Source organism: Grammomys surdaster, unplaced genomic scaffold, assembly GCF_004785775.1.
Source record: "Grammomys surdaster isolate TR1022 unplaced genomic scaffold, NIH_TR_1.0 373, whole genome shotgun sequence".
Taxonomy (NCBI): domain Eukaryota; kingdom Metazoa; phylum Chordata; class Mammalia; order Rodentia; family Muridae; genus Grammomys; species Grammomys surdaster.
Window position 1 is genome coordinate 4155460 of NW_021604792.1, and position 15963 is coordinate 4171422.

At 44.7% G+C, this 15963-nt stretch overlaps 1 protein-coding gene across 2 annotated transcripts in view; it reads right to left on the reverse strand.

The window, feature by feature from the left end:
• Ptpro (protein tyrosine phosphatase receptor type O) overlaps positions 1-15963 on the reverse strand; it is a 207585-nt gene that overhangs the window by 14866 nt on the left and 176756 nt on the right. For both annotated transcript variants that reach the window (XM_028780946.1, XM_028780947.1), the window contains 5 exons: positions 15675-15756; positions 6562-6652; positions 5051-5127; positions 4112-4246; positions 3785-3907 (listed from right to left, as the gene is read on the reverse strand). In XM_028780946.1, the coding sequence (XP_028636779.1) occupies positions 3785-3907; positions 4112-4246; positions 5051-5127; positions 6562-6652; positions 15675-15756 (508 nt within the window). The remainder of the gene's footprint in view (positions 1-3784; positions 3908-4111; positions 4247-5050; positions 5128-6561; positions 6653-15674; positions 15757-15963) is intronic.

Sequence of the window (15963 nt, forward strand, 5' to 3'; positions counted from 1 at the left end):
ACAGCTCAGTTTTGCTCTTTGCAATTCATTTCTCTTTGCTTCCTGAATATAAATGTGAGTTCCAGACCTTCCAAGGGTTTTTTGCTAGAATATTCTCTCCACTGGGAGGATTGTAGGGACTTAGCAAGTTTGAGGAATGAACCAGATAGTTGAGAGTAGTCGGATGTGGGAACCAGCCTCACAGTTCACAACAAGAGAACAAACCATTCTTCTAACTTATTGGAGACTAAGTGGAGTTGATTTTGAAGGACCCTTATTCTGGGGACTATATATCCAGCTTAAAGAGAAATTCAGTACATGCTGATCATCATATCATCTCTGCATGCTCACACTCCAAAGCAGCCAATCTGAAAATGCAGTCAGCTCATAAATACAGGTGGATGTAAAAAGAGGAAAAGCACCAGACTGTCACTGGTCTCCCCACGGCTCAGAGGCAGGATCATGGAACTGGCAACAGGGTTTTCAGTTGTTAGCAAGGCTCAGGGATGGATAACTTGTTGATATTTACTCAATTCCCACCAGTCTCCACACACTGCGAAGCAGCAAGCCGGTGTTGCAGTCATTTTCCTTGTTTAAATGAGAAAACGCTTCTGTTTGATCTGACCTGCATATCTTAAATTCTCTTACTCCGATTTTTCTCATTTTACATGTTTTATCTTGTTGAGAAAATACCCTGGAACTTTACACATCTCAATATGGAAGGAAGAAAGAAGGGCAGGTGGGTGTAAACAAAAACATAAGAGGAAAAGATTGGTTCCTGCAGATCGATGTTTTTTGATCAATTTAGACTGTCAGCTTACAGCCAAAAGAGGGCACCAGACACTTGTAACCTCCGAACTGCCCTATAGGCAAACACTGTTGCTTTATTTCTGTTGCTGAAACTCTTCATGTTTGTCATGGAAGGATGGGGACATCATTTAAGACCAAGGACAAGAAGCATATTATTGATTACAGGATGATCTGTGTAAGTCTTCCCTGTAGAGGGAGCAGGCATGAGAACAGACCCTAGATTGTACACTATATGCTTTCTTGTTTTTGTTTTATATTTCCTGCTCCCAGATGCAAACCTGGGAAAGATTTGTTCTCTATTCTTGAGAAGTTTGCACAGGCTTCCTTGCTGAAACAGCCCAGAAAGCAAACTCGATTTAAATGGCATTAAGATTGTGAAATATCGCCTCTGGTAGGAAATCTATTGACTTGAATAGTGCTTTATTAGTTTTGAAATAGTCATTCTTCCATTCATTCACTCCAGAGAGACAGAGCACTTGCTGGTGAAACTGTTAGCATCCGCTGAGAGGAAGAGAAGAAGAAAGAAAGCTGTCAGGGCAGTGTGCTTAGATGGAGCGGCACACAGGGGACTCTGAGGTAGGCAGGAAGGAGCTGAAAGCCTCAGACCTGGAAAGCCAGATAAAGGAGGGACACTGTATTTGAGTAGCCTGCTTGGGGAACAGGATGAGCTGATCAGTTCAGAAGAATGGAACAGATGGAACGGCCTGTTACATGCTCACTGGGGTGTGCCTGGATTTGTTCACACACCACAGAGAAAGCTACTGTCAACAACTAGTAGTTTAAAAATGGCTTTCTTTCTTTCTTTCTTTCTTTCTTTCTTTCTTTCTTTCTTTTTCTTTTTCTCCCTTCCTTCCTTCCTTTCTCTCTCTTCTTCCTTCCTTCCTTTCTTTCTTTCTCACTTCCTTCCTTCCCTCCTTCCTTTCTTTTTCTCTCTTCTTCCTTTCTTTTTCTTCTTTCCTTCCTGCATGTGTGTGTGTGTGTGTGTGTGTGTGTGTATGTATAGGGTTCTCAACAGATAACCCGTTCCAAGGGGACTACACTAGTAGAAACCATATCCCATGGAACGTTTATCTATAGAGAGCAAATTGGATGACTGACTGAAGTGAGCACTGGAATGTAGGGCCAGTGAACTAACTGTGCCACCAGACAGAAGAACTGATAAGAGTGAGCAGGCCCAAACCCCGGGGAATCTCAGAATTGAGAATGGCAGGTAAGGGGCCAGCTACCAAACTACCTACCAAACATAAGCATGACATCCCACTGGGAAGACCATGGCAGTTGGTCCTGTAGACAAAAACCTGGAGTTCTCCATGCTAATGTGATATCTAGATAGGCCCCATATTTAACCAATGGGCATTCCTTCTGGCAAAAAGAATTTAATCTCTGGTACAACCTGAGTAAGATGCCTGCATTCACATTCACAATCAAATAAAGCAGTTTGGACAAGGAGAGAGGACCATTTCCTTCATCAAGGATTGCTGGGATTGGGGGTTGGGGAGGGGCTTTATTATAAGGAGGCACACTTAAATCTCCTGGACAAGGCCTTCTCTTTTTTAGCCACTCTGTACAATCCCTCTCAGCACTCAGGACCAATCCAGATACCTCCCTCATCCTCTGGCTCTCTGTCTTTCTCTTCCTGCCTGGTGCATAAATGTCCTGAGGTGGGGTGCAGGCCCTCAGACTCCCATTCCTTATTCCCAGGGGTATCCCAGTGTCTGGGTACACAGGAGACTGAGAACCATAGCATCTGTCCCAGGCTCCCTTGTTTCTCACCGGGAAACATGGGCTGGGACTCCTATAACAGACTGTGTTCTGACTTCCTGAGCAGCTTGCTGGTGAGGTGTAGGACCATAATAGGATGATTTGGTCTCCGGTAGAGCGCTGGTTTTGAGATAGCCGGAGACCCAACAGGTGTCCATTGCCTGTGCAGGGACAGCACGTATCTCAACACACCCCCGGATTCCAGACTCCTGACACACGGTCTACATCTCCATTAACCTGTGCCTTGTAGTCACGTTTGGCTAAGCAGCTCCTCCCAGAGAGGTTTGCATTACCATCCACTACAGGTAGAGGGCGTGGCTACAGGCTTCAGCCTCGAGAGATTTCCATATTCATGAGTTACCTAAAGGCCAGGGGCATAGCTGATTAAGTTATTCCTTTTCCCAGCCCCTTCTCTTTCCCCTCCCTATTTAAGCCAGCTCTCCCCTGGCTAAACTGGGGGTGCACTTCTAGACCGTCTATCACACACCATGAACAATAAAACTCTTGGAACCCACAGACTTCTTGTATCATTGGGGCCTGCCATTGCCAAAGATTCCAGCCCTTGGAACCCCGGACTTTCTCGAGTAACTGGGACCCACCATTGTGGAAAGCCCCTCCGCCCCAGGTTTCCGCCATGCAGTTCCTACAGTGAGTCAGACATGCAGCTCGACTGACCCTGGAGCCTAGCACAGACACGATCAGCCTGGGCTTAAAGACTTGTCCACAGAGACAGAAGCAAGGCAAGGAAAACAGATCTTTCTGGAACTATATCTACCTTTAAGGGAGACATGGAACCATAATTAAGGAGGTCTAGACACAGAAACTCACAGAACAAAATTCCAACTAGCAAGTTTCGGTTCCAATGTTTAATTTGAAATGAACCCGTGCCTCCCACACCTCGCTCTGTATCTTATTTGATTAACGCAAGTGATGAGAACACCTCTCTCTACAGGTGTGGCTAACAGCCCTGCAAAAGTTTGAAATGGGCCCATGCAGACGTTTCTTTCATCTCCTCTGGCCTTTGAAGACAGCACTGCATCCAAACCACCCTTGATAGGAACAGTAACTGTACGGGAAAGTCCGATCCTTTTGTCTCTTGCGGCATGGCAGAGCCTGAAGAGCTCACTTTCTTACACAGCGATGGTTTGATCTCCAGGCTCTTGTGTGTTGGGGGTGGGGTATTGTTTGGATGGAGAGATGGAGACCACCCTCCCTGAATCTTTTGGAAACTTACATAGTTGATCCGGAAGTGTCTGCTGGCCCAGTCATCCTCCTCTTCCTCAGAGACCATCTCCACGGTGATGTCCCCATAAGCAATGGGTTCTTCTGTGAACGGCCAGTAGTGGTCACATTTTACCTGAAGAAAAAATAATGTGATTTTAAAAGACAAAGCAAAACAAAAAAGAAATGAAGGGTAGCAATGGTCCTCCTTTCAAAAGATTCGTGCCTCCCCATGGAGAAGGTGAACCCTAAGCAACTTCAGTCACCTTCCTGACAGTGGACACACACCCATGAATGGGGCAGGCATGGCCAATGGGCACTCAGCCACGTAGGTACACACCCTTCTTTTCTCATTGCATTGAGTGAGCATGACGATGATATGGGACTTCTGCTGTAGGACCATCTTCCAGAAATCATTTCTGGTTTCCGGCAGTGGACCCTGGGTGGCAATGTACTCCTGAGGTGAGTTGTATCCCTGAAAGAGGAGTGAGAATGTCAACACTTCACCAGCCACCATCACTGCCAAACGCTGTTGGCTGTTCTATAGCTGGGAGGACAACTGACATTTTGCTGCTGCTGAAGTTGGCAAAGGATCACACATCGATATAACGTCTCCTTCAGCTTATCACGAAAGCGGTAATCAGAGGGATTGTATGGGTCGGAGTGGTTTTAAGCTCTGCATTTTAGCAGCCTATCAAATCCCATCCACACCTTTGTATGTCAACCGCAGTCTTTACCGCTGCTTTAAATGCATAGATGTGTAGCTGTGGCCCTTTGAAAATAGGCTCTGGAGTCTAAACACAGGGGAGAGGCCCTTCAGTGTCACGACCTTCCTGCCTCTCTGCTAGTCTCCCACAGGAGTCTGTCAGCCTTTCCTTCTATCAGATAGTGGTTCTTAACCAGCAGGTTGTGACCTTTTTGCGATTCAAATGACCGTTTCATAGGGGTTCCATATCAGATACCCCGCACGTTAAGATATTTACATTATGACTGATGATGGTGCAAAATTACAGTTATGGTAGAGCAATGATATAAGTGACGTCACCACAACATGAGGAACCGTATTAAAGAGGTGCAGCATTAGGAAGGGTGAGAACCATCGCATCCTGTATTCTGAACGCAAGCAACAGAAACTGCTTACTGCTTTGGCTCAGTTGTTGGGTGGGGACAGCTGCCGCTTCTTCGTCTCATTTACCCTTAACCCCATGGCCTTCCACTGCCCAAACTGTGTGGTTTTGAGCTTTGGGTAACTGTTCTGTTTTTTTAAATTTCTACTTACGGGAATATAATTGGCATTAATGTAGTCTGCTCCTTCCTCTTCGTTCATGGAGACTAGCCTCACCCGGCTGAAGTCATCTATGAAGAGCAAAGAGAAAAAAGACACACTAAAAAAATCAGAATAGAAGGAAAAATCATTCTGACAGTCTCTATCAGATACCAAGTTAACTCGAATGCTGAGGATGAAGGTAATCTACTGTACTCTTAGCTTCTCCTTTCGATAGCACATGACTACCTTCCAGCCACCACTTCCTCAGGTCTTCCATCTCTGGAAAAGTTATCTGCAAGCGCTTCAGGCAGGAGCTAAAATGTCATTGTGACCATGTGGAAAGCTATAGCATGTAGAGTAAATTTATGATTCCCTTCTCACCCAGGGACATCCAAAGAATCCACCACCTTACCCAGAGATCAGAAGTCACATAGGCCTTTTGAGATTATTGTTATACTTGTTAGTTTAATTTTTGTTGTTGGACATGAAATGTAATGTTTAAGGTGAATGCTTGTATGCGTGTGTGTGTGTGTGCGTGTGTATGTGTGTGTGTGTATGTGTGTACACATGCACAAGCACATGCATGCACATGTATGTGTGTGTGTGTTCACCTGCCTGCATGTTAAGAAATGACTATTGGAGTTAAGCAAACAAGCATATCTGTATATCATATTGTTATTCTTTTTGTGTAAAAGGATGCAAATCCCAGTCCATTATAAAACTTTCAGTGTTCCACACAACGTTATTAACTAGCGTCCTCAGAGTGTGTTTAGACTCCCTAGACTTGTTCACCTCTGTAAAACGAACGTGTGGCGCTCTCATGATGCTCTCCTGTGGTCTCTCCCCACCCCTAATCCCGGTTCGCTCTCTCTTGTGTATTATAGTATTATTGTTGACTGCTTTGATTTCGGCTTTTTATATTGGTTATTTCTCCCCATTCTTTTCCTTTAGCTTATTATGGTTTATATGGCTAACTTCTTTTTCAAACTTTTCTTTATTGATGTATCTTTACCCTATGTGGTGTTGAGTTTCATAAAGAAAATCTCTGGTTCTTGACAGTAACCAGGTATCAATTGGACTCCCTCTCAAATTCATGGGCTCTTTGTTTTTTAATTATTATGGTTGCCTATAGAAATACGTAAGTACAGCCTGCTCAGTTTGTTTAGTGTTGTTTATATGTAAATGACTTCAGTGTTGACCACTTGGAGTTGGATAAACAGGGAGCTCACCCCTGGCGAGACCAATGTTCCGTTTCTTAGCAGTCATTAGCTGCCTGGACTCCTTTGTCTAGGGGTAGGGAGGGTCCAATGCTCAGATGTGATTTGTGTGAAAGTGGTTTAATGAAACCTCCCCTCCACTGTGTAAGACCAATGCCCAGCCGGGTCCAGGAAGTCTCAGCGCTGGCCCTGCAGTTCAGACCACACCTGAGTCTGGCTGGAAAATAGTGAGCCTGATTAAGCTGCAGCTTCAAAGCTTTGACCTTTAAAAGATAGGACTGGGATCAGGGCTATTGACCATCTTACATGGCAGGATGTTGGTGTAGCGGTTTTTACATCGGTTCAGCGGAAGATCTGCAGCAAAGTGTGGAATATCCAGTCCAATCAACTTCAACTCCTGCAAACAAGAGAGGATAGGTTTCAAGTTCTGTACACAGTGCAGATTGGATGGCTTACGGTTTGCCTTGGACTCTGTTGGATAAAACTTCAACATGCCCTTAGCTAGCTGATGTTGCAGAGATTCCTTCTAAGGGCAGAACGTGCTTGCTGATCCGCTCCATTCTTGTCAGCTCGCTCTAGTCAATGAATCTGGGTAGAACTTGGGTGAAATCGGAAGTTCACTATGGGTTTCTTTAGTTTAGTTTCTTCTCCTGTCCTCTACCACCATTCAGAAAGAGTTCATGGGCAGGAAAGCTGCCAATGTCAGGATAAGGAAACTACTTGGTTGATACCCACAGCCTGAAGTAGAAAGCACCCCAGTGAAACCACGTATCTATGAGTGTGAAAACTAAACGTTGCAGGGACTCAGGTCTTAAAGGTTGTTTGTTAGCATGATTGCAGTGAAGTACTGGCCACAACGACATCTAAACAGTTTGAGCTTCTCACAGATCATTCATAGAAGTAAGATCTATGCAGGAGACAGAGGGTGGGAGGCTTAGGAATGAAAACACGTTCCAGGATTATGATAAAAATGGCGGCTCATGTAGAAGTCGTCCACATAAACCTTTCCTATTCCGTGAGGAAATGTGGTTATCTGTTTTCTCATAGAGATAAGCCTCAGAGAAGTGGTGAAGAGGTGGAATGAGGAGCAGGAAGCAATCTCCAAGTTGTAAAGTAGCAGATTAACAGTCTCTAAATACTGGTGACAGGACCCAAAGAATAAAGATGAATCAGCAGCGTGGAGGCGAGCCCTAGAACAGAAGGCGGCACACTGGATCTGACCTGTCAGATCTACTGACCTGTCAGGCATCTTCACCACAGCCCTTACCACAGCAGGCATTGGTTTTTCTCTTGTAAGCAGACAACCAATGCAGTTCAAAAGATGAAGTGACTGTAGGAAGCATTTCAGCTGTTTATCCCTGTGTCACACACACACACACACACACACACATATATATATTAAGGAGGTTGCTCATACTCCCAGCTCACCTAGCAGTCCACATTACGGTCCACTGGAATGGTCGTTTCTAGGCTTGTCCATATACATCTAAAGGAGCAAATTCAGCAATATTCTGAAAGACTCCAAGATGCATTTTTATTGTTTTTATTTTACGTATGGGTTAGTGCAAGTGAATGCTCAGTGTGTGTGTGTGTGTGTTGAGAAGACCTTCCCTATTTGGCTTTACGTAACATAGTGTGTGTCATTTTTTATAAGCTTCCTGAGGCAGCTGAGAGACAACTTGCCATACGTTCTGCCTACACTCCATGAATTCAGTTTTTTGCATGTGTATGCGTAAGGTGTGTGTGCATGTGTAATGGCGTGTTGGCATGTATGTGGGTGTGCCCGTGTGGTGAAGCGGATGGCTTTGGTGGCTTCCCTAACGGTTCTCCACTTCATCTGACAAGGCAGGGTCTCTGACTAAGTCAATTAGCAAGGCTAGCTCATCAGCTTGCCCTGAGGGTGCTTTGTCTCTGTGTCCTGAGTGCTGTGATTACAGGTCACCGCTCTTGCAAGGCCTCCCTCTACACAGATGATGTGATCTGAACTCTGGAGTTCTCACATTTTACCCAAGGTCATTTGTTCCCAGCCCCAAAGGACGCAGCAAAGCACGCAAGTTTCACACTTCACGTGTCTTCTCAACGGTTACTTTAAGAATCTCAAGCTAGAAGACTACTCCGGAAGAGGAATTTGTGGATCTCTGAAAGCTTTTAAATGGAAGAGACATTTAAGGGAAGGGACTTTGATTGAGAGGAGGAGCCCTCACATCCTGTGCATCTTGATTGGAGCATTCTTTACAAAGCACAGGCTTCAGGGATCTAGCTTTTGGTCTTGGGCCTCTTTCGAGTTGGAGATCCTTGCTGTTAACTGATATTGTCCTGTCCTGCACAGTTGCCATCAACATGTATATTACAACCTCAGAAGCTCAGGTTTTCTTTCTTGTTAATGCTTCACCATTTTTGGCTTCTCAGGATTATAATATCTTATGCTGTTTGTAGCACGAGGTAGCCAGTCGTTCTTGGAGACGAAAGGGCAAGTAGGAGCCTCAGTACAAATTTACATTTTTTTTCCTCATTTCAGAGAAACCCTTTGCACCAGTGCCCTTAAAGCAGAAAATTGCCATTGTGATTGCACAAGTTTCTCATCAAGGTTTTCCAGTGGCTTGCTATATTTCTCTTGTGAGACCCACAAAAAAAATGTCTAGTTTTGGAAAACTTAACCCAAATCCGCATTATTGATTTAAGGTTAATTAGAGTAATCATGAGCTTATTTAAATGATGTTTTTTTTCTTCCATTGATTAAGATATTTCACCAGTGGACTTTCTTTAGAAGGAACCATAAAGGATAATTTGGTCCAAAAGAGATTATTTTTCAAAACACCTTCCTCAGTTTCGTGTGCCACTTATAAAATATAGGTCTTTCAAAAGCAGCTCAGCATAATTTATTTATCCTCAAATAAATCTTATAACTTTTCCATCCGTTGCTGGCTTATACACTAGCAAATAGAATTATTAAACTCAGCGAAGATTTGCCCCTATGAACACCAACTGTGAAGCACTCAACGATGATGACAATGGTGGTGTGGTTGTGTTTGTTTTCACTTTGCCTGGCTTGGGTCTATAATGACTCCTTTCTTCACCACTGTGTGGACAGAGTCACAACTCTCCTCAGCTTTCTGCCCCCAGTTTGGACACAGACTAAAAAGCAACTGGAAAAGGCCTCAGATACAAAAGAAACCTTGGAAACAGACCCGGGGCTGGAGAGCGGGCTGAGCACGTGGAAGCTGACTCTCTAAGAGACCGGTAAGCCAGTGCCGCCTTCCCAGTTGAAAATGCCCTCAGTTGGTAAGAGCGGCTTAATTGGCTGAACACCACAAATGCAAATTAGCCAAGTTGAACTGCGGCGGAGCGGGAGCTGCGCGTGCGCCTAAGTGAGCTGCTCGGTGGGCTTTGTAATTTAGCTTGTCACTGAGCGGAAAATCAAACAAGTTTCCAGTTCAGTAACTCTGCAGGGATTTTTCTCTCTAACCATATAGAAACCGCAGAGGCTTAAATCTTCATGAAGATAAAGTGTAGGGGTGATGGGCTGGAGCCACATACATCATTTTCGAGTTTCTGTTTGCCCGTTTTGCTTCTAACGTAATCCATCATGGTTTTTATTTATTGGAGACGTCTCCATGGGTTGAATGATGTTCGCCAAAGTGCTGTGTTCATATCAGGACCTATGAATGCGATCCTTCTGTAAAAGTCTGTGGGGATATGTCACTCTGTATGGATTACCAGCTGAGAAGTCATGTAAGGACTGGTTAGAGTCTGGCTTGATGTAGCTGTGGGTGAGGAGTACTTGGGGCCACTGGAAACTGAACAAGGTAAGGAAGTTCTCTCCTCAGAGGCTCCAGAGGGAGCGTGGCTCTGACATTCCTTAATTCAGCTTCTGAATCTTGACAGTTTGGAGAACAAAGATCTATAGTTTTAAGCCAAGAACACTGTGATGACCTTGCTAGGGGCCAAGTATAGTCACGAAGCCCAGTGGCAACCTATATTGGGCCAGAGACAATTGAAGCACCCTACTCCAGAGAAAGAAAGTACAAACATGTAGTGTGTGTGTGTGTGTGTGTGTGTGTGTGTGTGTATACTCCTTGTGGTTTTAACCAAAGGATGCTATTATTTTTCATAGCATGGCAGCTGAAAAGCCCCAAACCAAGGTGCCAACAATGTAGATTTCCTTGTTAATCTTTGGCTTGTAAGCAGCTGTCAGCTCTGTGTATTCCCATGTCTTATCAATGTGAAGCCCAGGGGAAGAAGAAGATGGCAAACTCACTAGTTTCTCTTATCATAAAAGCATTCACCTCACCACTAGACTCCCGGCTCCATTACTCTGTCTGTCCTAATTACCTCCAAAGGGCTTCATCTTCAAATACTGTCAACGAGGGGAGGCCTTCCACAGATTGGAAGAACGCAGTCAGCCTGTCACCATGTAAAGCAAGAATAGGCTGTGTTCTGCTCTCAGAGTTAGCAGCACCGTCAGCGGATGGCAGTACTTAGTGTTGACCTTGGAACAGACTGGGCACTAGAGGCAAGTGATTTGGGCCAATAGACCACGTGTCCACAGGGGAGGCAAAGGAAGAGGACAGAGCAGAGGGCCCATCTGCAGCAAGCTAATGGCACAATACAATTGCGGTGTATGCTTATCTTCAAGTGACCATCAAGGGGGGTGAAGAGAGAGGAAACTCTTCTCTAGTGTGGCACTGTATGAGGCTTCTGGGGATGTTGGAACAAGGTACCACAAATATGGTGACTTACCAACAAATAAATTTATTGTTTCCTAGCTCTGGAGTGCACAAATCAGAAACCAAGGTATCGGCAGGACCACACCCCTTCTGTGATGGCTGCTGTGGGGATATTTCATTGGCTCTCTTTAGCTCCTAATGGGACACTCACCTACAGCTCAGCTGCATATAGCATGATCTCTTAACCTTTGAGCATTTTAACTATCTCCATCTATCATGGTCCTATCTGAGAATGAGATATCCCGTGGCAGGGAGACAATGGGACCTCGGCAGGAGTGCAAAGACACAATTCGACGCATCACACAAATCTTAAGGAAAGCATACAGCGCCAATGGGAGTCTGATGGATGAGTAGTGGAAAGGTAGAAATAAAAGATGTCAACCCCAGGATGTCTACAGTAGCTTGCCAGGACCTGAAGACCAAGATGCAACTCATTAGGGACAGTACAGAGACCGATGACACAGCGCTAAGATAGGCTCTTGGAAGGAGACCAAATTTTGAAACTGAAGGAATGAGAGGAGGGAAAAGTCAAGGCTTAGAGCAAAGATCTTGTACCCCAAAACTGATGGGGAGATTTGAGGTGATGTGTGCCAGTGACGACTGTAGGCACTCTCCAGGGAATGGGGCTGAGGCAGGCTGAGGTGGTGACACTATCGGAAAGAGTCACTTGTACAAGTTGTAGTGTGCTACACCGTCTTATGTGTAGCCATATGTCTGAACAAAGAGTGTGAGGGCCTTCACTCATGTTTTAGTTAATTCCAAATGCCAGAAATCAATGGGAAAGGAAGGACTACATGGAATGGCTGGTGAACGGCCTCACCTGAGACTCTGAGGTCTGGTCCTTTAGAAGCTCTCTTACCAGAAACATCAGAAATTAAGCTGTCCCCTTACGGGTTCCCAACCTCCTTAAAGAAAGATGTATATTCCCGTCAGAAGAATCATCCATCTTTCTCACAGTTTCCCAATCAGATACCGAGCACTGAGGGAATTTATTCAGTGAGTACAAAGTAGAAACTCATATAGCTTCATGTATGACTTATAGCTGTATTGGTAATATATGTAAATCCAGACATTACCTTCAATTTACATAATGATTACAAATGATGCAATTTCTCAATGCACGTTTGATCTTTCAACACTAGTGTGGAAATGAATTGAAGGTAGTATAAGCGTTCATACGAGCAGAGCAAATACCTGTTTCAGCTACTAGGCTTAGCTAGACTCAAGTGATTCAGCCATCTTAATACCTTCTTATAAATACAAAAAAATAGTGGAAAATCTGAAGCTGGTTATGTGAAAGCCAAGGCGTATACACAGAAAGCAGTCAGGAGTATTTCACTTCCCGGAAAACTGTGAAGAAATCATTCTCAATCTGAGGGCCCTGTGGGCTGTGAAGACTTGAGAATAGACTGGACGCTGTCAGGGAGAAAGGAAACCCAATCAGTGTGGGCCCTTGGCTGAGCAAATGCTAGTCCAAGACAGGCTGTCAGAGAGAAAGAAACAATGGCTGCATTTATGAGTCTGCTTGGCTAGGCTGTAGTGCCCAGGTGCTTGACCACATAGCAAACTAGAGCTCGTTATGAATGTGGTAAATGGGGTAGTAACGAACTCAGTGGACTCAGGGAGATTACAAAGGGAGGCCTTATCCAATCAATTAATTGAATTAAGAGGGAAAACAAATTCCTCACTGAGGAGGGAATTCTGCTCCCTCCTGCCTTCAGACTCAGGACTGCAATCTCAGCTTTTCTGTGGTTCACCAGCTGGACAACCTGCCCTGAAGCCTAGACTTCCGAGTTTCCATAAGCTAGTTCATTAAGACAATGCACACTGTAACCCCGCTGCTTCTATGCACACAGCCCATTGGGTCTCTGGAGAACCACAATAGAAGGCACAGCAAAGCCTGCTGGCCCGTGCTCCACAGGAAGCCCGATGTTTTTCACAGGAGTACTACTAGCGAAGACAAGTCCTCATTGCACACCCTGAGGAAAATTTAATTCCCCTGCCTCTCTTTCATTAAATACTGTTAGTAGCTTCCACCCAAACACTAACCAAAGCCATCCACACACATCACCACACTCCTTGGGGACAGGCCAGCTCTTGCTCAGTGGGAAGTCACTAGTCTAGTTCAACCTAAGCATCTTATAGGTGACGAAACTGAGGTTTGAAAAATGTTGCTCCCCCCAATATTGACTTATTAGTGGCCAAATAAATAGAAATCCTTACATACAAACACAAATGTTATGAGGTAAATTAAAATGTCCATTCGTACACTGAATGCATAAGAGCCAGATGGTCAGTTGAACATTTAGCGTGTAAAGTATACAATTCTGTTTTATATACCTGAATGGGTTTTGAGGCTAGTACAAATATTGCTTATGGTGTGGCTCTTGCTGTCCCCCATCTTTGTCCAGGAATATGGCTGTCCCTCATTTAGGGCAATTTAGTCACATTAGCTTGCTTGCCAGACCTCATGTGACCCTTCCTTCTTTAGTAGTAAAAAGAAGTTGCCTTGCAGAGGAAGATAACAAAGGCAAGACCAGAGGGGAACAGAAGTGAGAAGTGAAGGGGCTTTCTCGGGGATCTGGCTTGAGCTTCCACCATCCCTGAAACCTATCAAAGGTTTAGCTACCACAGGATACATTAATATCCTTTCAATAAAGCCTCCCTTACTTAGGTAAAAGCTGATTAGAATTATGTTTCCATTGCAGTAAAAGTATTCTCTTTATTTCCAAACCAGAAAATGGCACTGAACTTCAATATGAGTATACAATTCTGAGACACAGTAATATTTACATTCTCCTTTGACCGCCTAAACTGTGAGTCCTCAGCAGCGGGCCTGACCTCGGCCGTACCACTGACAGCACCTATGGTAGTTTGATGATTAAGGTTCCCAGGGCCTCGGGTTTGAGCCCTTGGTCCCCAGCTGGTGGTACTGTTTGAGAAGATAATGGGACCCTCAGGAGGGTGAGCTTTTCTGGGAGAGGTACATCCCCAGGGACCTGCTTTGAGAGATTTTACAGCCTGGCCCCCACTTCCTTTGTCTCTTCTTCCTCTATGTCCAGCCACCACCACCAGGATAGCTGTGGGCAGAAAATTCCTTTCTTTCCTAACTTGTTTTTTTTTTTCGGGGTATTTTTTTTTATCACGCAGAAAAGTGTGGCCAAACCACATACCATTATTTTCATATTTCACCACTACAGTCATCTGGCGATTCATTTTTACAGAATTTTGGCTTATTATCAATATTTTAAAATTTTCCTCCTTCCAGTGACATACTTTCTGAAATGCTGTTCTCACTCTAGACACACGAATGCGATTAAATTTCTGTTATTTGAGATGTAACACTGGAGTGGGGGGTGCCATTGGTAATTTCATAGGCACCAGCAGAAAATAGCTAACTGGCCAGGCTTTATGTGAGATTTATCAAGACAGGTGGTATTTAGGGGGCTTTGCATTTGGTAATGAGTACGATCCACAGGTCAAGGAGAAGGATCCATGGGTAATGGTTCTTGCTTCCACGCCTGATGACCTGAGTTGGATCACTGGGCCCTAAATGCTGAAGAGAGAGTTGACTTGTTCCCATTAGCAAGCGGAAGTTGTCTGCTTATTTACATATGCATTATGGCAGCTACACACACACACACACACACACACACACACACACACACACACACACACTCATAGTAAAGTATTTTTTACCATATAAAAAAGAAGGCCAACATTTGAAGATTTTTTTTTTACCCCCAAACTCCCTGAAAGAATGTCCACAGTCACGCCTTTTGTTGGCCTCTGTTAACTAAAGCTGTTCTTGGATGGTGAAGAAAAAGAAGAAATGGAAAACAAAATAAATGAGATAAAACCAGCTACTTTAATGGGAAAGAGAATTCAGGCTTAAAAAGAAAGCAGTGAAATTTAAGAAAGATGGCTGTCTTCCGGTTTATCCCGGATCACGGGTCAGTGCAGATGCCGTGAAGCCTGAAGCACGTAAGGCTTCTGGGAGCTGGGCGCTGCCGTGAGGCAGAGCAAGGACCCAGTCTGGACCATTAGCTCATTTCTGCCTGTGTAGGCACATGCTCTCATTCTCACCGTGCGCCTCAAGGGAAGGAAGTGTGGATGGAATCCTCTGTCTCCACAAATCACGAGAAACTCTCTCCTCTCCCCAGGTTTCAAAAGAAAGAAAGGCCAAAGGGCAACGTGCATTCAACGGCATTGCTTGGAATCCTAGCTTAATGAGCACCCTGTTCTCAGCTGTCACACACCTAGGAAATGCAGGGATGGATGCCGGCTACCCACCCTGACTGCCATCTGCAGTCTACAGTCCCTGTCATCTGGAAACAACAAAGTCCCTGGAAGATAAGTTCAATGCTAGGTATAGGTTTGCTTTTAATCCTCCATCCTCCTGATTGTGCTTGATTTTTCAAAGACGGTGCCTCCTGGTCCCATCTCTTTACCTTTGAACCCATTCCTGTTCTTTCTATCCCCTCAGTTGAGCTCTCTGTGCTCTCCTCTTCTTGATAGCAAAGGCTCCCCGATCTAGCCCAGAAGTTAAGGTGGCACTGACACCAGCCTTCCTCGATTAGCAGAATATATATCACGGGCTCTACCTCCTGAGCTCAAAAATGGTCCCAGTGCAAACCTGACCATTCCCACAGCCTGCCAATTACAGAAGAGAGAAAATGCCTCACCACTCACCTCAAACTGAAGAGAGAATTTATAGTCAGAGTCCTTGGCCATATCCTTGATGTAAGAATCAAAGTCATCCAGCTGTACAGGGCTTTGTCAAACACAAAGAAAAGAACGCTTCAAAATCAGCATACTGGGCAGAACACCTGTTGGTCAACACCACACCTGTGTAATTGGTGAACACCACACCTGTGTAATTGGTGAACCCCACACCTGTGAAATTGGTGAACCCCACACCTGTGTAATTGGTGAACCCCACACCTGTGTAATTGGTGAACCCCACACCTGTGTAATTGGT